The sequence below is a fragment of the Adiantum capillus-veneris genome, chromosome 19, assembly GCF_014529385.1.
Source record: "Adiantum capillus-veneris isolate H3 chromosome 19, ASM1452938v2, whole genome shotgun sequence".
Lineage (NCBI taxonomy): Eukaryota > Viridiplantae > Streptophyta > Polypodiopsida > Polypodiales > Pteridaceae > Adiantum > Adiantum capillus-veneris.
This window is the reverse complement of record NC_140949.1, coordinates 15,196,785-15,222,863: the sequence shown is the minus strand read 5'-3', so window position 1 is coordinate 15,222,863 and position 26,079 is coordinate 15,196,785. Positions and strand designations below refer to the sequence as shown.

The following is a 26,079-nucleotide window of genomic DNA, read 5'->3' as shown; positions in this document are numbered from 1 at the left end:
ACCCTCAAAACCCACCGAATGGTAAGAACGGTAAGACCCATGGTAAGCATAACAGTAACTCTTCTTCTCAATCTTCATCCACACCTAGACCACAGAACTCTCATAATGAATCAAAGGGAAAGAACAAATCCTAAGTTAACACCTGATGAAAAGTTTGCTCAAGGAATTGTAGGAGGTTGCTTAACTCTAGCAGAAAGAGCCACTTATGGCAAAGAAGAAAGATGCTATCAATGTCACACTAAGGGTCATGCTAAGAAAGATTGTCCTAAGAAAGCACCACCAAAATCAACCACAGGATCCACATCTTCTCTCAGCACCTTGATTAACCCAGAAAATACACCACACATTTCTGATAAGCACATTGATGAGTCTCTCTTTAAATGTTATGGTCATGTGAATGGTCAACGTGTTGTGGTCTTGTTTGACTCTCGCAGTATGCATGATGTGGTCAGTGATGCTATTGTAAAGAGAGATCGCCTAGAAGCTATTCCAATGGCTCCTATTGAGGTGTTTGGTTTCGCTCCCACTCCCAGTATGCACTCTTTAATCATGCATGAATGTCCTAGTGTGTTAGTCTCTATTCAGCGAGCATCTTTCTGTTGAAAATTTGTTGTTTCTCCTCTCTCAGGATGTGATATGATTTTCGGCATTAAATGGTTTCGTGAGCATGCTTCACTCTTTGATTGGAAAGCAAAAACACGCTCACTCTCTCACCAGAAGGTTCCTCTACCGTGGTCATCCGCGGTGAGCAAGGCCTCCATTCTTTACCTCTCATTTCTCATGTGCAAGCGGCATTGATCTGTGCCACTCAAGCGACGCACCTCAAGACCCGAGAACGATACTCAGGTTGGTTTCAAAAGTATGAGCACATTTTCTTGCAGGATGATCTTCCACCCCGTCTCCCTCCCAAGCGTCCGGAGAATCATCGCATTGAACTCATGGAGGAGGCACAGCCCGTTAGTAAGGCTCCCTACCGTTTGAACAAGTCTCAAGAAGCAGGTGTTAGAGCGGAGACTCACCGAGTTAGTGGCCTGGGGTTCCATACCCCTAGTGTAAGTCCTTTTGTTGCTCCTATTTTATTTGTTCGCAAGAAAGATGGGTCGTCTCGTTTGTGTGTAGATTAAAGGGCACTCAGCAAGATGACCGTGAAGAACAAGTTTCCGATGCCTCGCATTAAGTATATCCTTGCAATAAAGTCGATCTCAAAAGTGGGTACCATCAGGTAAGGGTATTCAAGGGCAACATCTTCAAGACGGCTTTCCGCATTGAGCGGGGGCAATGGGAGTATGTTGTTATGCCTTTTGGATTGACAGGTGTCGTAGGTACGTTCAACCGTCTCATGGTAGGTCGTTTTGGAGACATGACTGGCGTGTGTGTTTTTATTTTCCTAGATGACATTCTCATTTTCTCTGCATCATGAAAACAACATGAACGGGATGTAGAAAGGGTTTTATTTAGCCCGTTGTACATTGTAGCTAAGAAGTCAGAATTTTTTCTCACTAAAGTTACTTACTTGGGCTATATCATTTGCGCAGACGATGTCAAGTTGGACCCCGCAAAGGTAGAACAGGTTTGTAATTGCTAAAATTGTATATGATGTGCGTTCTTTTTTAGGTCTTTGTCAGACGTATAGTTTGCATATAAAGAATTTTGCACGCATTGCCGCACCATGACTGATGTTTTGAAAGGGGTGAAAACTCGCCCACAGCGCATTGTTTTGCCCAAGGAAGCCATTGAGGCTTTTGAAGCTCTCAAGGTTACGGTGACTCAAGCTTCGTGTCTCATCCTTGCCTCTCGGCATGACCCCTTTGAGGTATGGACGGATGCAAACGTCGCTATAGGAGTTGTGCTACAACACCATGGCCGTGCAGTTGCATTTCTCAGTAGGAAGTTGAACAGTGCTGAAAGGAATTATTCTGTGTATGATAAAGAACTTCTCTCAGTCATTAATTCTCTCAAGAATTGGAAGTATTTTTTGTACGGTAGAGAGTTTACCGTTCGTACTGATCATTAAGCCCTCAAATGGCTTCAGTCTATGCCTAGTGCACATTGGAGTGACCGCCAAGCATGGTGGTCTCAGTTTTTCGAGCAATTTGGAGGTTGGATTGAGTATGCTCCAGGTAAAGCTAACCCTGTTGCAGATGCGTCAAGTCGCAAGGACAGATTTTGGCTCTAGAGACAAGTTCAACAGTCTCTATTCGAGGAGTCTCTTTTGACAGCATGAAGAACAAGTATGCAGATTCCGAGTTTAGTAAGCAATGGTTGCACGCTCTTGCTTCCCAAGGGCCTAGCAACTATCTCATTCGTGAAGGTCTTTTGTACTTTCGTCACCGTCTGTGTGTGTTGCCTCCTCTTAGGCAAGCCATATTTCACGATGCACATGATGCACTCACGGGTGGGCATAGAGGCATGAATATCGCTTTGTAAAAGATAGAAATAATTTTTTTTTGGCCTAAAATGCGAAAAGATGTGTTAAAGTATGTCACACTGTGCTCCATTTGTCAAAAAGTAAAAGCTTCTAGGGATAAGCAACAAGGCCTCTTGCTAGTGGTGCCTATTCCTGAACGGCCATTTCAGGACATTTCCATGGATTTTGTGACTAATCTTCCACCTAGTTTGCATTCAAGGAACACTTAGTGTCTAACCATTGTTGATCGTTTCAACAAGTTTTGCATGTTGATTCCTTGTAAGGCCACAGTGATAGCACAAGATGTAGCATGTCTGTTCATTAAGCACTGGTATCCCTTTTGAGTTTGCCAAAGTCGATTGTGTCAAATAGAGATGTCAAATTCACGTCACATTTTTAAAAGCACTTTTTGCAAATTTTGGCACCAAGTTGAATTTTTCATCCGCATTTCACCCACAGTCCGATGGTCAAACTGAGAGCTACAATCAGTTGGCTTTCGATGTTTTGAAGTCTTATGTGTATGATCAGTAGTCTCATTAGGAGTAGTATCTCCCATTACTTCAAGCAATTTTGAATGACTCATATTCCAGTGCCATTGGTAGAACTCCGTATGAGGTAACATTTGGCCATCCGTTTTAGTCTTTGTTGACTTGATAGGTCAATCAGTTGCCTGATGCCAATGCTGAGAGCCAGTCTTTGGATGAGATTACTGAGAGTATGAAGCTTCGGCTAAGAAAGGCTCAGGAGTCTTATTCACGTCAAGCTAACAAGCGTCCTCCAGATGTCACTATCAAGGAAGGAGATTGGGTCTTAGGATCATGAAACAAGTCTCAAGCAAGTAGGAAAAAAGTGTCCAAAGTTGTCTTTTCGCATGTATGGTCCTGTTCCAGTCATTAAAAAGAGTGTGTTACTCCCATCATTGGAAAACTGCGTCTGCATATTTAGTCGTATGTGGACACTGAAGAGTTTTACATCATGCCGCTGGAAGGTTGTGACGCCTTGTTGGGGATCCCGTGGATGTTCCGAGTGCATGGAGTCTTGGATGCCTACAACAAAAAGATCACTGTACAGCATAGGGGCAAAACTCACATCTTGGATGTAAAGCTTAAAGGAGAGTCAGTCCCTATTGTATCTGCTTCTGCTATCACTTCTGTAATAAAGAATCATCTTTTTGTGTACTTGATTTTTGCACGTGATGTCTCAGATAGGAATCAGTCAAATTTATCTGTGTTAGATAAAGAAAGGTCAGCATTTTTGCAAAAGTTTAGTGACTGTTTTTCTGATTCATTACCGTCGCAATTGCCGCCAGAGAGACCTGAGGACCATCGGATAGATTTGGTGCCAGGGTCTAGCCCACCAAATAGACCTCCCTACAGGGTTAGTGCGGCGCAGCAGAACGAGATTATGGGCCAGGTTGAGGAGTTATTAGAGAAGGGGTTGATTCAGCCTAGTTCTTCACCCTTTTGCTCCCCAGTGCTCCTAGTGCAGAAGAAGGATGGCTCATGGCGCATGTGTATTGAGAGGGTGCTGCAATTTTCAGCAGGATAGACCTTAAGAGTGGGTACCATGAGATTCGTATAAGCCCAGAGGATGTGCACAAGACTGCGTTTAGAACGACATTTGGTCTTTATGAGTTTCTAGTGATGCCGTTTGGGCTAACAAATGCTCCTGCCACGTTCAACAGAATGATGGACCGGATTTTCCGCTCGCATCAACAATTTGTTGGAACATTCTTCGATGACATGATTGTATATTCGAAGAATGAAGAGGAGCATAGGCGTCACTTGACCATTGTGTTCGAAGAGCTGCGCAGTCACAGGTTACTTGTCAATCCTAAGAAAAGTGAATTCTTCCTCGAAGAGATCCACTTTTTGGGCCACATAGTCTCAAAGGATGGTGTTAGAATGGATCCCGCAAAGGTCGAAGCTATCAAGACATGGCCAGACTTGAAGACTGTGCACGATGTCAGAAGCTTCTTGGGATTGTGTTCCTACTATAGAAGGTTTATCAGAAATTTTGCAGAGATAGCATCGCCTCTTCATGCATTGCAAAAGAAAGAGGTCACTTTCAGATGGACCCAAAAAGAGATTTCAGCTTTTAGTCTCTTAAAGGAAAAGTTGACTTCAGATCCAGTTATTGTTTTGCCAGATCTCACGAAGTCATTTGTGGTCCAGTGTGACGCCTGTGGCAGTAGCATCGGAGCAGTGCTAATGCAAGACGGACGGGTAGTAGCTTATGAAAGCCGAATTTTGCAAGGGCCAAAGAGGACTATGCAAGTCTATGAGAAAGAGCTCTTGGCCGTTATTCATGCGCTTTCTAGCTGGAAGCACTACCTCTTAGGTGCTGATTTTGTTGTCCAAACAGATCATCAGACCTTGCGATACTTCTTGACACAGTCAAAGTTATCCGAAAAGCATATGCGATGGGCAAACATTCTTTTCATGTTCCACTTCCAGATTATGCATGTGGAAGGCAAGAAGAATGTTGTGGCTGATGCGTTATCAAGAAAGCCACAAATTTCAGCTGTGTCAATTCCTTATCATCATGAGTTAGATGACATGAAGGAACAGTATACTGCTGATGAAGATTTTGCAAGGATCTTTGAACAGTTACAAGAGGGGCAACATCACGAGCACTACCTCCTCAGAGATGGTTTTATGATGATGCATGGCAGACTTTGTGTCACTAGGCCACTGCGACATAAGGTCATGGAAGAGAGTCATGTCCCACCGTATGCAGGGCATCGTGCCATTGATGCGACAGTTAAAGCGGTAGAGACGTTCTTCTATTGGCCTACCTTGAGGAGAGATGTGGATGCCTTTGTGCGAGCATGCATAGTTTGCCAAAAGGTCAAGTTTGACAGGCAAAAGGCACCAGGGTTGTTACAACCACTGCCGATTCCGGACAAGCCATGGGAAACATTGCTATGGACTTTATCTTTGATCTTCCAAGAACGCCAACAGGCAATGATGGTATATGGACCATTATCTGCAGGTTCAGTAAACAGGCCCATTTTATCCCTGTCAGGAAGAAGATAAAATCTGATCAGATGGCACGCTTGTTCATGTACAATGTGTTTGAGTACCATGGTATGCCACAATCGATTATCAGTGATCGTGATCCTCGCATGACCACTTTGTTCTGGAGAGGATTGTTTGAGAACATGGGTACTACGCTCAAGTTCTCGTCTTCGTTTCATCCACAAACTGATGGACAGTCAGAAGAGGCTAATTCTACTGTCTTAGATCTGCTGAAATGCTATGTGTCAGATAATAAGGGCAAGTGGGAACAGTATTTGCCTATGCTTGAGTATGCGTACAATAATACGGTGCATTCGTCTACTGGAGAAGCACCTTTTGAGATTGTTGAAGGCGGGAAAAAGGTTCCTCCCATTTTGCATACGAAGGACAAGATCTTTGAGGCAGATCGATATGTTGAGAACATGGATGAGATGTATAAGAAAATTAAAGTTGCCTTGGAGAAGACTCAGGCAAAACAGAAAAAGGCTGCTGATCGTCACCGTCGTGAATTGCTCCTATCACCTGGTGATTGGGTTCTCTTAAGGTTCGAAAAGGCAAGGTTAAAGAAGATGAAGGGCAAGGAACGGCTGTTTCCTAAGCTCAGCATGCGTTACTATGGGCCTCTTCAAGTGCTTGACAAGATCAACGATGTGGCTTATAGGCTGAAATTGCCTGATGCGTGGAAGATTCATAATGCGTTTCACGTGAGTCTTCTAAGACCCTTCGTGGGTGATGTGCCAGAAGATACGCCAGTTGAGGATCAGCCAGAAGTTGAGGAACTTGATGAGATCCTGGTACCTGAGCAAGTTTTGGCACATAAGGACAGAAAAGTTAAAGGACAAGTTGCAAGACGTTATTTGGTGAAGTTCAAGAACTATCCACCTATGGATGTAAAGTGGATGGAAGAGCATGAACTGTCAGAGTCACCAAATGTATTGCAGCTTTACCTTGAAGCCTTTGGGTTACAGCCTACTTATGCCCCAACCCAACGTGTGCAAAGGAGGCGTAATGATAAGAGCTAGTTCATCAAATGTACATATGAATTCAGTGCCATAGATGGAAATGGCAAAAGTATGAAGGCCTCATTAAGTCATTTGTATCTATGTATGTTACGACCTTTCTTGCGGATACATGCGATGATAAAAGAGTGTTAATAGCACAAGATCATCAGTGGCGTGTATTTATGGTATGCAATCGAGGACGTTTGCGATTTCAAGAGGGGGGTATGTCACGAGGACGTGGCAGTTATTAACCATGTCACAGAGATGTGGCAACTGCTAACCTTGGTTGTTGGTTTCTTTCCAATGGGGTTTATTTTATTTGTTTAAGACCCTCTTTTTGAAGTAGCAAACGGTCGGACATTGTATGGCCAAATGTGAACGGTAGATTCACCCGCAGACGGAAAGTGGTCGGCACTGGAATTCGTATGGTAAGAGGATGTCTAGGCTCAGAGCAAGATCATATAGGTCCCCCTGTCGCACTTAGCAAGTTGGTGGATACTAGGAAGTGAACTCAATTAAGGCGTAAAGTCAAGGTGGGACTACCAACAAAAAGTATCCGACAGTTGGGCCACATTGCATTTTTGGATGCGGTCCCAATGAGGATAGATGGTCAGAAGACCGGTGGGAGCCCGGTGGGAGCCCAACGGAAGCATCTCCTAAAATTTAGGGAACTGCTATTTTGGGCCGGGAAATGTGTTCGCGTCATTACCTCCGGTATGACTAGGGGAACATTTTATAACTCTGCCGCGAAGTCAACTGACGCGTCGGTTGGGATATTTTTAAGCGGCGAACCCGAAACGGAAAAATGCTTAAAAATGCGCCAAGTGTCACATTTTCGTGAACTTTCCTCTTGCAGAAAAATGGGCGCTGATTTTTAAGCTGGGAGAGGCCTCATTTCAGCATTTGTCACAGGTTAAGAGCTATGGAGTGCTTCCTCTCCCTCTCATGTACAGTGTGGTGCTAGGAGTGATGCACTGCACACTACACACTGCTCTCTCTCTCTCTCCCCTACGTGCAGTTATGTGATGCCCCACAAGAGGGCTACTCATTTGACTGATGTACAGTTGTGTGGGTTCATGCTTTTGTGCTGAGGCAAGAGCCTCCTTGAGCAGGAACAGGAGTAGCTAACTGCTGCTCCAAAGCAGGCACTGGTGAGGGTCATAACCTCACCGTACAGGTGCAAAATCAGCGCTGTGTATGCGCTGTAAATTCACTGTTTTTCAGCCGTACGGACGCCAGGATCATTGGGAATCGTGCCCCACTGGCAAAGGACAGTTAGGGGACTGTTTGGGGCTGAAAACAGGGCAAAAACCAGTAAATACAGCGTGCTGAATTTACTGTTTTTGGACAGGAATCAGAGGGTATACGACAGTGCAAGCGAGTTCCAGCAGGGGAATTGGTTTCGCGCAAGTTTTGGGGCTGTTATGCTGCCGAAATTTGGCCAAATCAAATGGTATCTAGGTGGATACACGTGAAGGATTCCCAGGACCTTACCTTGTAGTTTACCCTCCTAAAGAATAAAGAAATACCGAAAGGGGCGCCAATTTTGGGGCCTACAGGTTGTCGGCGTCTGCTCGGAGCATTCTAGATTCCGAGTTGTGTGTGTGATTAAGTGTTAATTCCCATTACAGGTTCTCTTTGCTAAGTGCTCTGTGTGCGTGTATAAAGTAAAGAATTTCGAGTGAAAGCCAACGCCTACCGCCCTACGGGCCGGTTTCAAGCTGCCTCCTTCCTTGGCAAGGTGGACCCCTGCTTGGAAAGCTACCCCTTCCTCTTGATCCTTGGGCGTCCCCATCAATTCTGAAACTAATCCCGCCCTCTCGTCTTCCCTTTCTTGGTCTATCTCTCTTCAACTTCCTTAGAGGTCTTTGGCTTGTCTTCTTGAGTTTCCTCCTCCTCTGGACACTTTGCCGCAATGTACCGTGATCTGCTGTCTGCAGAGCCTCAGTCAAAGTGTCAAGATGCATGCAGAGAGCAGGTGTGGACACAAATGCCTTGTCTTGTGACTGAGGAGACGCGTCAGAGGCTTGAGTTGCCTCTTCAGCTTGAGGAGCTACACACGGCTCTTAGAGCACTCCCCCGTGGTAGCTGTCCAGGAGAGGATGGCTTGACTCCCAGCTTTTTCTTGGAGTACTGGGACTTGCTTGGCTCAGATCTCTGTAGTGCTTTTCAATTCATCCTGTACACAGGAGAGATGCCTGACAGCATGAGTGAGGGCCTGATTTACCTCATTCCCAAGGAAACGCCCGGTTGATTAATTTGTCTGGTAAATTGCTTGGTGCCCACGTAGCTCATGCTGGTCTGATTGTATTTTGGGCTGGAGCTATGAATTTATTTGAAGTAGCTCACTTCGTATCAGAGAAGCCTATGTATGAGCAGGGATTAATTCTACTTCCCCACTTGGCAACCCTGGGTTGGGGGGTAGGTCCTGGCGGGGAAGTGGCCGATACCTTCCCTTACTTTGTTTCCGGAGTGCTACATTTGAGGTGGCTCCTTGGATGAGATTCGACAATGGCGTCCCATCACCATCCTCAACTCAGCCTACAAAATTCTTGCCAAGGCTCTGAGTTTGAGGATACAGCCACTTCTAGAGAGCATTATACATGGGACACAGACAGGTTTTGTCAAGGAGCGTAGTATCCTTGACAACATCTTTATTTTTGGGAGGCTTTTGCCCTCACGTGGCTCCGTGGTGAGGATCTGGTGATACTTCTTCTCGATTTTGAGAAGGCCTACGACAGAGTTGACTGGGACTTTTTGGAGGGCACTCTACGCAGGATGGGCTTCTCAGATGCTTGGATTAGAGGTGTGTCAGCTCTGTACAAATGGGCACACAGTCAAGTACTTTTGTCAGGAGATAGAGGTGATCGTTTCATGCTCACACGTTCGGTCAGACTTGCCCCCTTCCTCTTTCTGTTCTATGCTGAGGCGATGAGCAGATTTTTGGTTTCACAGCAGGTTGGTTTACGGGGCTTAGCGCTCCCTATTCGAGGAGATGAGCTACTGGACGCTGAGTTTGCAGACGACTCAGCCTTGTACTTGGATGGCCAAGAGGCCAACCTTCACAGGTGTGAGTAGGCTCTTGAGACTTTTTGTTGTGCATCGGGCGCACTGATCAACTGGAGAAAGACAGTGGCTTTCTCGGTTGGTAGTGCTCCTACGCCCAATTGAATGCCAGGTGAGGGTTTCAGGTGGATCCCCCCAGGGATTGCAGTTCGGTACTTGGGCTGTCAGGTTGGTTTGGACTTGTCTCCCGAGCAACAGATTGCTCCCCTCCTCTTGTCCATCAGGAGGAAGTTGTTACATTGGAGCTCCGCACGACTTTCTCTGGCAGGAAGAGTTGTAGTGGCCAACCAAGTGTTGTTGGCTACTATGTGCTACATCACTTCTTGTTGGATCTTTTCGAGTTCTTGTATCACCTAGGTAGAGAGGCTGATCAAGAACTTCCTTTGGTCAGGGCGTGACACTTAGATAGCCCGGGCCAAAGTGGCATGGCAGGTCATCATTCTTCCATGTTCTCAGGGAGGCTTGGGGATCATAGACCCAGCACAGCAGAGCATAGCCCTTCTTGGGAAGTTTATCGTCAGAGGACTTCTTCCAGGAGAGGAGCCCTAGAAGGAGTTCTTGCTTCAGTGGCTTAGTGCTAGGGTGCCTCAGGCTGGAGGCCCCTGGCAACCCTCGACTAGATGGATTTTCACAGAGATACGCAGAGTTGGCTTGAGTAGGAGACTGGAGGACCGCTTCGCTGTGAGCCTGCTTTGATCTTGGGAGCAACTGCGGAAAGGCCTGAAGCAGCGTCAGCCTACTTGCACGGAGGAGCGCCTAAGACAGTCCCTTGTTTGGAACCACATAGTTAGCACTCACAGAGGCCACTTGGTTGGTAGTTGGCCTCATGTTTCCTGGGGTCCCATGGCAGAGGGTCCAACACGCACTTTAGGTGACTGGCTACAGTTTTCACACTTGTCAGAGGAGCTTCAAGGCATTCAGCTACAGGGCATGAGAGAGGTGCAGAGCATGTGTCAGGACATCTCAGAGGCAGTACCTGCTGACTCGCTCAAACCTTTCAAGTCAGCAACGCCTAGATGGATGGGGGTCTTCCGGCGACTGGAGGTTCTCATCTCAGTTCGGGCTTGCTCCGAGACTATACCCTCCCTGTTTTACGAGCTACATGGTGAGGGACGCTTACACTGAGTTGCAGTAGAGGCCCCACAGGTGGCAGAGTGCTCTTTTCAGAGGATCTGAGTGGTGGGCATCTGTGGGAGGACTTGTGTCATAGATCCCGACCCAGCTAATATCTAATATCTAATTCTCCTAAATGATTTTCTCATGTTAAACTGATCATTTAATATGGGGAAGTGCCAAGGGAGAAAAGGCTAGAATATTGGTTAAGCTGGCAGATGAGTCATAGTAGGGATCTATAGGAGGGAAAATAGGGATCCAAAGGGGGGGCCATCTGCAAAAGAGCAAGGTGCAACAATGGGCTAAAAAAAAGCCGAAAGGTTCAGCCCATTAAGACTTCCAAAATGCTAAGGTTCCAAAATTCAAAGGTTGTGTCGAAAGGTCAAAAGCCTAGGAATTGGATGCTTTGTGTGTGCTTAAAAAGTCTTCATGCATCCCTACATAGGAGGGGGCGAGCCCTAGGAGTGGGAGATGAGAGAGAAACTCACACACACACACACACACATACACAAGCTCCCTTTACACAAAGGAATGAGGGACACATGTCAGCTCCCTAGCCCTGATGTACTCAAATCCTATTGGATGGCCTTGGAGGTGGACCAATGAGAATTAGGCTAGAGTAAATCTAGTTTAATTAATTTAAAAACACTTAATAAAAGAACCAATAAGAATTAAGCTCTCTAGAAGACTATTGGACAGTCTCTCCAGGGGTCCAATGAGCATTCAAAAGCCCAATGGCTTGCCTGATTCCTATTGACCAGGAGGCAAAGGGGTCCAATGAGAGTTTAGTTGCATTTATTAATTACCTAAAGCTCTCACAAAAGGGGAAAGCGGGACACATGTTAGAAGGCTATCACTTATGCTCCTGAAATCCTATTGGCTAAGCTTGGGGAGGTTCAATGGGGTGTCTGCATGAGCAAATAGCAAGAGGGGTCGACCAAGAGAGCGAGGGGGCTGATTTTCTGAAGGCATTACTGCATTACACACTCACACTAGTCTATGTGTGGAGTAAAAAGACTCTCTCTTCTCAAGCTTTAATGGAAAGCTTATCACCTACTCCAAGCTTGTGAGAAGGGAGGCCTACACCAACAACTCTTGGCTTTGTGATGCAAATCCAACCAAGAGCCAAGCTTCAATGCATGCTCATCTCCTCTACCATGCTAATTACTAAGCTAAGCTATGATAATATGAGTGATTATGTGAGGAGATCTACATTTTTCTCGTAAGACTACTACTTCCTCTCAATCTACTCTCATACCCCGCTAGCTCTCACCATCTTCGAAGGTGTGTGAGGTCTTGGGTCTGAGACCGTGAGGGAATTGATGTTATGTTTGATAAGTGTTTTGCTTAGTGCTTGAAGTTTCCATCTTCATTGCACTAGCTAGTATTGAAGGAACACAAAGAATTGTATTGTAAAATGTCTCTCTCTTGATGGGAGAAACCATAAAACAAATCCTTTTGGAGGGGGGACTGGCTCCATGCAAATCAGGTCCTCAACTGTTGTCAATTGCTTAATTTCTCTCTCTTTTGAAGTATTGTTCATGCTATCTAACTAGGTGTTATGCTTTTTGTTGCTCTCTCCACCCAAGCACTCTTGTTATTCTCATTAGGAATCTATTCTAATGAAATGCTCACTATGTTCATGCTAATTTCCGCTACACACAAGTTACTAGGCCATTAAATGTTACACTGGCCACTAGAGACTGTGGGCTTGGGAGAGCTGTATACAGGCACGAGTACAATGGGATCCTGGAGAGTGGCTTTGGAGAGACCCTTTCTCCTCAACAGACCATCCAAGTGTCCCTTTCTTTCAGTACATTGTTCGACTAGGACGTCACATACTGGCAGCGCAGAGAGAGGCTCGTCCTGCTGCAGCACCTTATTGGCACGAGGAGGGTCTCACAGCTGAGTTCTTGGCAGCCTTTTGGGAGAGGTTGTGGGACTCGAGACAGCCGAGGGGAGTCACTTTGCTCCAATGGCTGGTTGCACACCGAGCCTACAACAGTTGGGAGCTTGTTTGTACATAGTGGTCTCTCGACCGCATGTGCAGCTTGTGACCATCTTGTGGAGAGTCAGAGTCATTGTCTTTGGGATTGTCCTTTGGCACAGCACGTGTGGCTTCATGTTTTTCGACTAATGCCAGCTCTTTCCATAGCTCGGCAGTACACTTGAGGGGTAGTTGCTTGATACACTCTCACGGGCCCGACACTTCAGTTTGAGTTATCCTCCACCAGCAAGATGATAGTGATGCAGGGGGGTCAACCTACACTCCAACTTGCTACAGAGCTTACTCCACAGGAGTGGTGCAGTGAGAGAGAGGAGTGTTGGGAGCTCATCAGTGGCCTGACACTCTGGTTCATCTGGCGGGCCCGCTGCTTCCACATCTTCGAGGCTCGCCTTGTACCACCAGCAGAGATTGTTCGGGATCTTAGGCTAGAGTTGATCCATACTCCGAGAGGACAGTTCGATAGAGCCCAGACAGGCTTTCCTTCGACTCTAGCGTCTTGGGCCTTTTTTCACCATGGTCCAGGGTGTGCTCAAATGGCAATACGGTCCACCTATGTGGCTTTACCCTCCTCCCATCTCTTGATTTAGCCTCATTGTACATTTGCTGTTTTTTCATTGGGAGAGTCTCCCCATCATGATTGTTGTAGCCCACTCTTGTAGAGGTGGTTGTAGCCCTATGGGCAGTTTCATTAACGAATAGAAGGATCTTTTTCTCGGGAAAAAAAAAGTTAATCAATGCCAAGAAGATTGAATTTTTATTACCGGAGATACACTTTTTGGGACACATTGTCTCAGCAGCATGAGTACAGATGGACCCGGCCAAGATTGAGACTATACGTGATTGGCCCAATTTGAAGAATGTCCATGAAGTTAGAAGCTTCTTGGGCTTATGTTCTTACTACCGGTGGTTCATTAGAAAGTTTGCAGAGGTTGCTTCCCCTTTGCACATTTTGACAGTCCCTTTCTCGTGGGGACCCACAGAGGTGACTGTCTTTCAGACTTTGAAAGAGAAATTGACTACAGGACCAATTTTGACTTTGCCGGATTTGCAGTCCCTTTCTTGTGGGGACCCACAGAGGTGACTGTCTTTCAGACTTTGAAAGAGAAATTGACTACAGGACAAATTTTGACTTTGCCGGATTTGCAAAAGTCATTCGAAGTATATTGTGATGCTTGTGGTCGTAGTCTGGGTGCGGTCTTAATGCAAGAAATTCGGCGAAGACATCCAACACGCCGTGTATTCTGAACATCCACCGGATTCACAACAGCGCATGGCACCCTTCCAATGGCATGATATAAAAATCTTCTGTGTTTGCATATGACTGAATATGCAGACGCAGCTTTCCAATAATGGGAGTAACACACTCTGAGTGGCCAAGACATGCCAACCCTGCCTCTGTCGTGTACCCCATCTCTTCAGCTCTAATGCCCAACTTCATAGTAAACTTCAGTGAGATAAAGTTCGCTTTGACACCTAGATCAAAGAAAATAAGTGTCGTCTGGTCTCTGACTTTACCCCATGCTCGTATAACTCGCTGGCATCCGTGCTTGGCCTCTCAACCACCATGTCTTGCACTAAACCTGCCGTGGGTTTGGGCTTCTTTCCTTCCTTGTCCTCTTTATCATCTGAGTCAACTGATCTTTTCCTTGTGGACAATCTGTAGCAAAGTTAACAGGCTACTCGCATATAAAGCATTTATTCTCAGCCACCAAGACCTTATTTTCCTCGAGCGACTTACGCACAAAAGGCTTCCTTTTCTGTTTCTTTGCGCCTGCGCTCGAGAAGTCTCGGCTGAGTCCTTGTCCCTGTTGACCTTTTCTGACCCTTGTGACGCTTCAAGAGCCGTTTTCACAAAGGGCTTCTTTGCTGAATTTTTCTTTTGCTGCCCCCTTTCACGCCCGAAAACCCAGAGTCCTCTCCCTTCAGCAAGGCAAGACCATCGTTGGCAACTTCCATAAGCTGAATAAGGTTAGCCACTCTGTTCTTTGCACAGTAATCTCGAAGCCCTTTAGGCAGCCCACAACAATACTCCTCAATCTGCCCTGTCAGTGGCACAAACCTGTAGGAGGTTACTAAGAGCAACGCTTTACAAAACCTCTGATTGTACTCCTGTAGGCTCTTGCAAGTAGCCGCAAAGAGTTGGTGCCAATCCGTCATGACATCAGCTTCAAATTCATTTGACAGCCACACAAATGCAAACATTTGTTTCAAGTATACCCATGTGGCGGGAGCCTATCCTTGCATCAATAGTGTCGTCCACAATGTAAGTGCATTGCCTTTCAAGAAAGTGGTAGCTTTCCTGACCTTAGAGGCGCCTCTCTAAAATTTCCCCCTGCATAAGCTGTATCAAACTGCTCGAGGAAAGTAAGAGCCTTTGCCTTATCCTCAAAGCCGTTGAAAGTGCCAAACTTTACAGTTGCACCACCTTCTTTGTAGGCTTTTGGCAATTCCAATGCCCCCAAATTGTCATAGGGAATTGTCTACAACATGGGCACTGTAGTAGGGATCATCGGCATTCCTTGGCCATTGACATTTTGCGATGCTGTCCAGAAAAACCAGCCATGCCAAAATTGCCATGTGGAACCCCAAACTGGACTTGATTGCTCTAAAAGCCTTGCTGCATGCCGATATTATCATACATGGGTTTGGCATTATGCCTTGCATACCCCCAAATACTGTTCCTAGCATATACTACTGATTTCCATACGCATAACTAGCCATACTTTGGAACATAGATCCACCCCTGAATTACCCAGGATGTACCGTGGGTGGTGGAAAAACCTGATGCATTTCCTGGAAACTGGTTCCGTGTCCATTCAATGCAACATGTGAACTCTAAAAGGTGGTGGGCTGAACTGGCAAGACCTGTGGAATTGGCGTCCTAACCACCTGTTCATGGACGAAAGGAACCTGTCTTGGAACCCCTAATTTCGCAACGTGCGAGTGCTCCCAATCCTGCTGGGACGCATGAAGTACCTGGGCTTGAGCCTCAACGGGCTCTACTGACTATGTGAGTTGCATTGTCTGCTGTGGCATTGGTGGCGCTTGCAAAAACTCCATAAACCTTGGGTTCTGCACCAGTTGAGTGAAAACATTCACAACGGTAACCAACTGAGTCATGAATGCATCATCTTCAAGTTGCCCAGTTATAAAGCCCTGCACTGGAGGAGCGTTCACATCAGCAAGGGGTATACACAGGGGTGGCCTAGAACTCTCGCCAACCTCAAACACTGCAGGAATTGCCTGCCTGTCTTGCGAAGAGGAAACCTCTTCCATAATGCCTTTCCCTTTATCGGCCATAGTGCAATCCCACGTTCCTCTACTCTGTGTCTTCACCAAAAACCAACCGAGTCTCACTTCTTGAGGGAAAAGTGATTTTGTCCCGGCAACAAAACCATGAAACCGGCCCGTAGGGCAGTAGACTTTGGCTTTCACCCGAAACTTTACTTTAGACTTTAAAACACAGAGAAACTTTGCATGTAACGGGAATTGACACTTCAAACACACACGGCTCGGAAGCTAGAGCGCTCCGAGCAGACGCCGACACCTTGTAGGCTTCAAAGATTGGCGCCCCTTTCGGTATTTCTTTATTCTTTTCAAAAAGGGATAAAGCCTGCGACTTCCTACGAGCTATCCAGCACAAACCGGGCTGAAATGACCTAATCAGGCCCGATTTCGGCAACATAACTGCACTAGGACGCTTCACAAATAGTATCCCCACGCAATAAGTGACTTTCCCGGCGCATACGGTCACTTTACAAAACCTGGCGAGAATCTGCAGCACGCTAAATTTTCTGTTTTCTGCCCTGAAAATGTGCCACATCACATGTACAGCGGTCCCCTCGCGTCTCCGGACCTCGTGGGGGTATTAGGGGACCGTTTAGGGCCGAAACCATAAACCTGCAAAAATACACAGCATGCTGTAATTTCCTGTTTTGGGCTCCATTTCGCACGCCAAACACATCCGTATAGAGCCCTCGTACTCCCGCACCTGTTGGGCTACTTGCCCTCTGAATCAAACGAGATTTCTCACATGAAATCTCTCCGAATTCACCTGTACCTACGGGGGATTAGCAATTAGCTAATCCAGTACCTGGACAAAAGGCTCTTGCCTCGGCATACGCGGATAAGCCCACATAACTATACATATAGATGAAAAGCCCTCGAGCGGGGCATCACGTTTCTGTATTCAAAGGGGGAGAGAGATGCACTAGAGCGGAATCATCGCGCTACAGAAGACGGGGAGAAGGCAAGCTTTCCATTAGAGTTGTGAAACCTACAACCACTACTCACTCACACTCTGTAGTCACTTAATGCACCAAAATCAGCCTCCTCTCTCAATTTGGGCACCCCCTCTTCATGCTGGCTTGGCATTTTTGCTCTGGAGCCGTCATGTGTCCACTTAGCCTCATTTGTGTTAATTCCTAGTATCCAATGACGTATAAGTGTGGCGAGGATGCCTAAATGACTTTGAACTGAGCCTAGACACCCTTTTACTGCTTGGATTCCAATGTCGACTGGCCCGACCATCTCGTGGCGACCTGCCCTTCTCGCCTGCGGGCGAAACTCTCGGCCATCGGTTGTTTCACACTGACCTCACAATGTCCGGCCATTTGTGACTTCAAAAAAAGAGGGTCCCAAAAGTTAAATAAAATCATTGGAAAGAAAACTAAGGTAAGCAGTTGCCATGTCCTCGTGACAGACAACTGCACAGGCGCCGACTAACACTCAGGGGCGTAGGTCGTTGAGGAGCTCACAAGCGCATGGCTAGTAGTAACACAGACCACGCAAGGACACAGGTCGCGCAGTGACACAGGTCACGCATGAGCTCACAAGCGCACAGGGGCACAATGTGCGCAGAGACTCTCCACACACACTTTTTTTTTTGTAAATCAATTTGATTTATCTATCTGTGGGAAACCTCAAAGAGAGGAAAACCCACCAAAAAGATGAAGTACAAGCGAAGGAACACAAAAGTGTTCGACTGTACAAAACAGCTAAAAGCATTCATAAGAAAGCCGATGTATCTCTGCACTGATATCACCAACTTCCAAGGCGAACCGTAAAGACTGACCGAAGGGAAAGTTTGAAGAAAGGATTGGGATCTGCATGAATTCGATGAAACATATGGCCATTACGCTGTCGCCACAGGCTCCAGTAAGCCCAAAACCGGACCCACATGAAGAAGACAGCAAAGTGCTGTAACGCCGGTGAGAAGATACCAAAAGCCCAAAACCGTTTATGGAAGACCGTCGAGGGAAAACGGAGCCGCATACACGTAGATACCCGACGAAGAAAGTCTCGAGTAATACAACAATCCCACAAGAGGTGACAATTATCCTCCTCGGCAGATGAGCAACGGACACAGGATGAAGGGTGGATATGGTGCATCCTAAGAAAGGTACCCACAGGGAGCACACCAAGTAAACAACGCCAAAGAAACAAACGCTCCTTTAGCGGCAAACCGCTTTTCCATAATGCAGATAGAAGCCTTCTCCACCAAATATCTGATTTATGCATGTGCCAAAGAGCGTTGCAATGATCAGCAAGCCATGGTTGAGGCAAAAGAAGAGCATATGCCCGACCAACAGAAATATCTTGAAATGGCATTTCGAGATTCCAATCAGACATGCGATCACCATTAGCCAAGCCTCAGGACTATATGACACGGGCATGGGGGCATGGGATCTATGGTGAGAGCATCGAGCGTCGTAGATCTTGTCGACACCGCAAAAAGTAATCTCGGGTATAAAAAGTAATCTCGGGTACCCGAGATTACTTTTGGTCACCTTTGGTATAAGAGTAATCTCGGGCCCATACCATCACAATAAACACGCGGGTGCTCGTGGTTAGGGCATGGGAGTCGCAAAGGTGAGGTCAGGGGTTCGAGGGTCGATCGGGAAGTAATCTCGGGTGCGAGGTAATCTCAGGTACCCGAGATTATTTTTTGTAATCTCGGGTACCCGAGATTACTTTGCCACGATCTACGGCTCTCCTTCATCCCACCGTAGATCCCACCCCCTCAATGCCCGTGTTAGATAGTCCCCAGATTAGCCAAGGGTGAAACGGGCAAAAAACCAACATTCGCTGCAATTCTCTCCACAACTGGCGATAATGCATGCCCAATCCAAAACGGCGAGCGGCAAATGGAAATTCCAAAGTGAAACCATCTGCATCCACCACATCCTCAACCACTCGAATGCCACGGCAGGAGAGGAAATACGCTTGGCGAGGCGAGCGGTCAACCAAGGTAAGAGAAAAGGCCCGGCTCCAATGAAGACTCTCCAAGCGAAGGGAGTTTCCTTGCGTTCGAGCATTCCACGATAGATGATTCGTAACCTGTTTCCAGGCAGAGAGCAAGGTGGAAGCAAGCGGGAATCCAGGAATATGACCATCCATCTTACCAAACACCACCTCCCAAATAGATGGTTGCCAATGACCAAACGAGGACGTGACCACATGCTGGCTCAAGTGCGCAAGCATAAGAGTCCAAGGCTGAAATTGTTGTGTAAGGGTAGGCAATAGCATAGCCTTCCTAGCTAGGACATGCCTACGCAGGTCCAAAATATTAAGACCACCAAAGCGCTTTGGTGTACAAAGTTTTGTCATTGACATCAGACACAGGCCTTTTTTGTGTGCATGAGTTCGCCACAAATGAGACAATATGGCCGACATGAGAGAGTCAAGACAGTAACGAGGCCAGTGCAATGGTGGCAAAAAGAACTGAACATATGCCATGAGGATCTGAACGATTCTCAAGCGAACATGCAGTGGCCAAGTAGAAAGCTTCCAGTAATGTAGTTTAACATTCAAGCGTTGCATACCCGAGTCTACTTTTTGCGTGTGAGTGACGTTCCATCCAATTGGATAACCCAAATGCCTGGTGATCACATTTGGAGGAACAATCTCTCCTAGCCACAGCAGAGCATGCCAATCACAAGAACTGAGTGGTAAAAGATTGGATTTACGGAAGTTGACTTTAAAACCAGCCGCAATCACAAACAATTCCAAAGCTTCCATAATCACTTGAACATCGCTCTGTTGACTGCGGGGCATAAACAACGAGTCATCCGCATAAGCCTGTCCAATAAATGAATGACCCGATGGCAACTGCAACCCATGAAGATGCTACGCAGAGGTCAAGTGATCAAGGTACATCAACATAGGATGAGTGGCAATAGCATACAACAAAGCGTTAAGGGGGCAACCTTGCCTAACCGAACAACCAAGCGGCCACAATTCGGTCAATTTCCCTTTCAGGATCCCCGAAGACGTGCTGCAAGCATACAAGAAATAAACCACATTGGCCAATTTAGGACCAAACCCGAGACACCTCATTGTCTCTCCACACACACACACACACACTCTCACACGTATGCACGCACACACATGCATGCACTCGCAATTCCTCTTTATCTAGCTGGGCTAGGCAATTTGAGTGCATGCACTATCCTCACATATTTACAAACATGGATATTACATGCACGCAAGAACGTGCACGCATGCGCGCGCATGTTTGCTTCTTGTAGAGATATACAGTTTTCCCACATATTTCTGACAATTGATACACACACAGAACACCAAGAAGTTTGAATAAGAAGTGGACAAATAAAGAACAAATTTTTCCGAGAAAAGATAGGTCTAAGTGTCCTGAAAACATGTCAGAAGCACGAAACCAATGAGATTTTGACAAAGGAGCATAATATCTTCTAATTTATAGCCTTCCCGATAAAATAAATACTTGACAAATAACAACTACCTCTGGGTCTCTTTGGGAACAATCAAGATCATGATCTTTGGTCTAAACTTGAGAGCATGATCGATAAATAAATTGGCCAATCTAGCCTTTACTCCAAAAGGTGGATTCAAACCCATAATCTGGAACAACAATTTCATCAAACGGAAGCTTGAGTCTGAAATCTCTTAAAACAATTATACACAAAAAAATTACAATCATGGCAAGGAAAACTTACCAGCCTACCACCATTGGCTAGCTCATGTTGCTCTACTTTGAACCAGTCTTTCTTCACAAAGTTGAAGTCATGCTGCATGAAAGGTAACCAGTCATTTTTGTTTATCTTACGGAAGTTTGAGGAAGCATATAACTTTCCTCATGAACATTCTCTTGAATTGTGCCTCACCATTACATTTCATGTTTGACTACAACCACCCATCTAGAGATCAAACCTCACCTTTGCCTGGATAATGTCAAAGTTCTTGTACTCACAGTCCTTCCCCATCTGATCTAACTTAGATTTCATCATCAAAGAAAAGTCATTTGATCCACAGCAGAAATCTACAATCTGCAAAAAATTATATGAATATTTGGATGAAGCTAGCCTGCTATTTCCAAAGCTTTACCAATCTGATAACCTTTCTTTATACCAAAGCTACACAATATATTTTTGATGGAATTGCATGGAATTCATAGAAAATTTTAGTGGATAGGTGTAAACATGGGAGAAACTGAGTTGACCAAATAGAGGTCTGCCTGGGCTCGCTGCTGCTCCCGCACGCTCCCCCCCCTCGCCTTCTCCTGCCTCCCCCCCCTCGCCATCATTCTCCTCTCCGCCCCTCCGCCCTCGTGCTGCGCACCAGTCTCTGCTGCGCGCTGCTCCCCGCCTGCCCCTACCTGCGCGCTGTCCCAGTCCCGCGCTGCTTAGCCTGCGCCCAGCCAGCGCGCTGTCCAGCCTGCTCCCCCACACCCCCCGCTGATTGCCAGAATCGCCCCCCTCTCGTTCGCTGCCCGCTGCCCCCACATTGCTCTCCATCTACACACGCCCCCATCTATGCGCACCTTGAGCCCGCCCCCCCGCCCCCCACCCCGAAGGCCTCACTTGTTCAACCCTCCAGTGGAGTTCTCGTTTGGACTCTACTCGCCGAGTTCTCAGGTGTTAGTCTTCACGCCCTCCCTTTTCCTACACAGTAGCAGACACAAATGGAGGCTCATGCTCCGCCCCACGGGACTTCTCAGAAGCCCCCTCACCCAACCCAGGAGAGCCCACCATCTGACTTGCTCTTTCATCGACAGAGCAAGCGAGCCTCGCAGCAGAGGTGGAGCACCTCCAGGCGACCTCCGTCATCTGCAAGATTCTCGGCACCAAACCCAGCAGAGGAGAGCTGCGTGATCTTCTCCAGGCCCATCTTCTCGTAGAGGTGGGCAAGATCTTGGACGTTCAGATCCTTGGACGAGGCTACTATCAGATCGAGTTTGAGACCTCTGAGATGGCGTCCAAGGTCATCGCCATGAGCCCCTTGACCATCCAAGCAGTTCAAGCCCACTTTCGACAGTGGAGACATGGTTTTGAACCTGCTTCAGATGTTTTGGTAGAGGAGGCAGACATTCCCATCTCCGTCTGCTTTCCTGGTTTGCGGAGGGAGTACCTACCACTTTTGTCAAGGATAGGCTCAGCGATTGGGACTGTCCTAGAGACACCTCGCACGGGAGCCTTAGTAGCTTCCAAGGCGGCCGGCATTCCCTCAGTTCGCGTTCTGGTTAGGGACACTCACTCTCCCGAAGGTCATCCTACTTCCTCGAGTGAGTGGGGGTTGGTTTAGATAGAGAGTGGAGTATTCGGGTTTCCCGAATCAATGCTTCTTTTTGTCGATAGATGGGCCATCTTGCGAAGGCCTGTCCACAGAGGAGGCCCTGACCTACACCATAGGCCTAGCCCCAGCCTGCAAGGGCTGGCCAGCAGCCACAGGCAGAGACAGAGCACACAGACAGAGCCACCCTCTGAGCCTGGGGCTCCAGCGGAGAAGGGATGGCAGCAGGTTCATGGTCGACGACGGCAGGGGCCACAACGACAGCCTAGCACTCAGAGCGATCGTCAGGCGCCTGCCCAGCAGTAGTGGGTTCCCACGGGGAACCGATTCGGTCCTCTTGAGCAAGACGAGTCCTTGCTCTAGCCCCCACCTCAACTTCACCCTCGACAGCCCTCCCGCGTTCCCACCCTCCTCATCAATCCCCCCCCCCCTCGCTCCAGTTCCACAGTCGACCCAGGGGACAGGGCCATCCCTGGCTGCTAGGAGATCTCTTGGCAGCGCCTTTGCCACGAGACGCTTGGCGAGAGAGGGACAGCCTTTCTTGCGACCCACTCTACAGGTACAGACGCTCCTTTTGCAGCAGTCCCTCATGGTCTGACGAGCTTCAACATTTGGCGCCGATGGGACATCTTTGCCTACGACTTTACACGCTTTCTCAGCGACTACTCATCAGACCTTGAGGTAGCCTGCTTCAGGGTTCATGTTCTGTTCCTTGCAGCTAGGGGGATAGAGGCCTTGGACTCAGCGGTTGGCTTCTCTTTTCCCATTTGTGGTAGGGACCAGACTGAGTGGACTCTCGACTCAGTGTAGGAGTGGCTCCAGACACAGACCCTAGAGTTCTCTCACCACATGGGAGACCTAGGAGTTACACACATGCTTCAGACTTTGTGGCCATTGGCCAAGTTTGTTGTGACCCCTCTAGATGCAGTAGGATGTACACATTGTGCTTCACTTCTTTGCTGATACGCAGTGCCCGCCATGCTATGTACACATTCATGAGGACTCCTGGACAGAGGAGGTTGCTTTATGCATGGCTCGGTCTACTTGGGCTTCGGCCAAGCACTCTTTGCATTCACGCCTATCTAGACGATGCTCGGATGCGGATTACTCCCCATCCAAGCCAGCCTCGAAGATAGCATGTTTAGCTGCTGCGACAGCATATGTTCTCTCTTGCTCCCCATGAGGATCGTCTCATGGAACGTGCAAGGATTAGGTGGGCCCCAGTTTCAGCGTCAGAGGGGCCGACTACGTCAAGAGCTTCAGTGTTTCCTTGTGGGAGGAGAGATTGATCTCCTTATGCTACAGGAGCATCATCTGTGTGAGAACCGCATTAGACGATGTGGTCAGCTCTTGCGTGGACAATATGATACTTTTTGGTCAGCTGCTGTTGGACCTGGAGGCATCCAGGGTGGGGTATGTATGACTATTGCGGATTCTTTGCAGAGCAGGCCATTGTGGGCAGAGAAATTATTGTGCCAGGCAGGGATCAGTGGATCACTATGCAAGTTTAGGGTTGCCTTGTGGGCTTCCTGAACATATATGTGCCCAATGTGGCGAGTGCACGAGTAGAGTTTTGGTCACAGATTGTTAAGTCTCTGCCGCACGCAGAGTAGTGGTGCATAGGGAGTGACTTCAACATGGTGGAGGACCCTTCTGACACGATTGGTGGTAGCCATGCTACTGTGCATGGAGTTGAGCTGGCAGCTTGGGAGAGGTTTTGTATGACTGAGGGTTTCGGATGTGTGGCAGCACTCTAGCTTTGTGAGGCCCCCAGACAACCTGGCCTTCTCTCGTTCGGACCGCAGAGTGGGAGGAGTGAATCTATCGCGGATAGATTGCTTCTACACTAGTGACCATTTCCGTGATTTGGGTGCGACAGTTGGCATTCTGGCAGGGACTTCCTTCTCGGACCATGCACGAGTGATCCTCACAGTGGAAGATAGGCAGAGGAGAGGGAGCACGATGCTTCGCATTCCTTAGAGGGTCTTGCTGGACTTTGCACTCAGAGAGCGAGTAGAAGGTCTTTGGACAGAGAGCTTGGACATGCAGGATTCTCCTGCTGACAAAGTGGCCTCGGGACTAACTCAGCTTAGTCGTTTCTTTCTCCCGGAATCTTTGGCTTGCCTGGCTGTAGCGAGAGAGGAGGAGCGGCGTCTCAGATGGGGCGTTGCTTCCTTGCAGAGGATGCAGGAGTAGCATCCAGACAGTCCTTGGTTGGAGGAGCAGTTACAACAGGCTCGCCACCAGCTTGCTTTCCATCAACAGGCATCTCAGTGGACGCAACTGGGTGACCTGGTGACTGGTGCTTTCTTTGAGGCAGTGGGACTTCGGCATACGCATGCCAAGGTCAGTCAATTGAGGAAGCCCGACGGGTTAGTTTCTTCTGAGCCACAGGACATCCGTGCAGTTGCTACTGACTTTTAGCGTGAGTTACTGTCTGCAGAGCCTCAGTCAGAGCGTCAGGATGCATGCAGGGAGCAGGTGTGGGCACAGATGCCTCGCCTTGTGACTGAGGAGATGCGTCAGAGGCTTGAGTTGCCACTTCAACTTGAGGAGTTGCACACGGCTCTTAGTGCACTCCCCCATGGTAGCTGTCCAGGTGAAAATGGCTTGACTCCCACTTTTTTCTTGGAGTACTGGGACTTGCTTGGCCCAGATCTCTGTAGTGCTTTTCAGTTCATCTTGCACTCAGGAGAGATGCCTGACAGCATGAGTGAGGGTATGATCTACCTCATTCCCAAGGAGGGTGGCTCCTTGGATGAGATTCGACAGTGGCGTCCCATTACCATCCTCAACTCAGCCTACAAAATTCTTGCCAAGGTTCTGAGTTTGAGGATCCAGCCACTTCTAGAGAGCCTCATACATGGGACTCATACAGGTTTTGTCAAGGAGCGCAGTATCCTTGACAACATCTTTACTTTTTGGGAGGCTTCTACCCTAGCGCGGCTCCATGGTGAGGATCTGGTGATTCTTCTTCTCGACTTTGAGAAGGCTTACGACAGAGTTGACTAGGACTTTCTGGAGGGCACTCTACACAGGATGGGCTTCTTAGATGCTTGGATCAGAGGGGTGTCAACTTTGTACAGACGGGCACACAGTCAGGTACTTTTGTCAGAAGGTAGAGGTAATCGTTTCATGCTCACACGGTCAGACAGGGCTGCCCTCTTGCCCCCTTCCTCTTTTTGTTCTATGCTGAGGCGATGAGCAAGTTTTTGGTGTCGCAGCAGGTTGGTTTACGGGGCTTAGCACTCCCTATTCGGGGAGATGAGCTACTAGACACTGAGTTTGCTGACGACTCAGCCTTGTACTTAAATGGCCAGGAGGCCAACCTTCACAGGTGTGAGCAGGCTCTAGAGACCTTCTGTTGTGCATCTGGCACACTGATCAACTCGAGAAAGATAGTGGCTTTCTCGGTTGGTAGTGCTCATGTGCCCGATTGGATGCCAGGTGAGGGTTTCAGGTGGATTCCCCTAGGGACTGCAGTTCGGTACTTGGGCTGTCAGGTTGGTTTGGACTTGTCTCCCGAGCAGCAGATTGCTCCCCTCCTCTTGTCTATCAGGAGGGAGTTGCTACATTGGAGCTCCGCACGACTTTCTTTGGCTGGCAGAGTTGTAGTGGCCAACCAGGTGTTGTTGGCTACTATGTGGTACATCACTTCTTGCTGGATCTTCTCGAGTTCTTGTGTCAGCAAGGTAGAGAGGCTGATCAAGAACTTCCTTTGGTCAGGGTGTGACACTCAGATAGGCCGGGCCAAAGTGGCTTGGCAGTTCACAGGGAGGGCTTGGGATCATAGACCCAGCACAGCACAGCATAGCCCTTCTTGGGAAGTTCATCGTCAGAGGACTTCTTCCAAGTGAGGAGCCCTGGAAGGAGTTCTTGCTACAGCAGCTTCGTGCTAGGGTGCCTCAAGCAAGAGGC

General features: G+C 47.7%; 1 protein-coding gene across 2 annotated transcripts in view; it reads right to left on the bottom strand.

Annotated features, from left to right (window-relative positions):
- The window catches only part of LOC147433612 (protein ENHANCED DOWNY MILDEW 2-like), a 209,324-nt gene that overhangs the window by 19,801 nt on the left and 163,444 nt on the right, over window positions 1–26,079 (bottom strand). For both annotated transcript variants that reach the window (XM_086490289.1, XM_086490291.1), the window contains 3 exons: window positions 20,808–20,918; window positions 20,589–20,660; window positions 20,375–20,493 (listed from right to left, as the gene is read on the bottom strand). In XM_086490289.1, coding sequence (XP_086346415.1) covers window positions 20,375–20,493; window positions 20,589–20,660; window positions 20,808–20,918 — 302 coding nt within the window. The remainder of the gene's footprint in view (window positions 1–20,374; window positions 20,494–20,588; window positions 20,661–20,807; window positions 20,919–26,079) is intronic.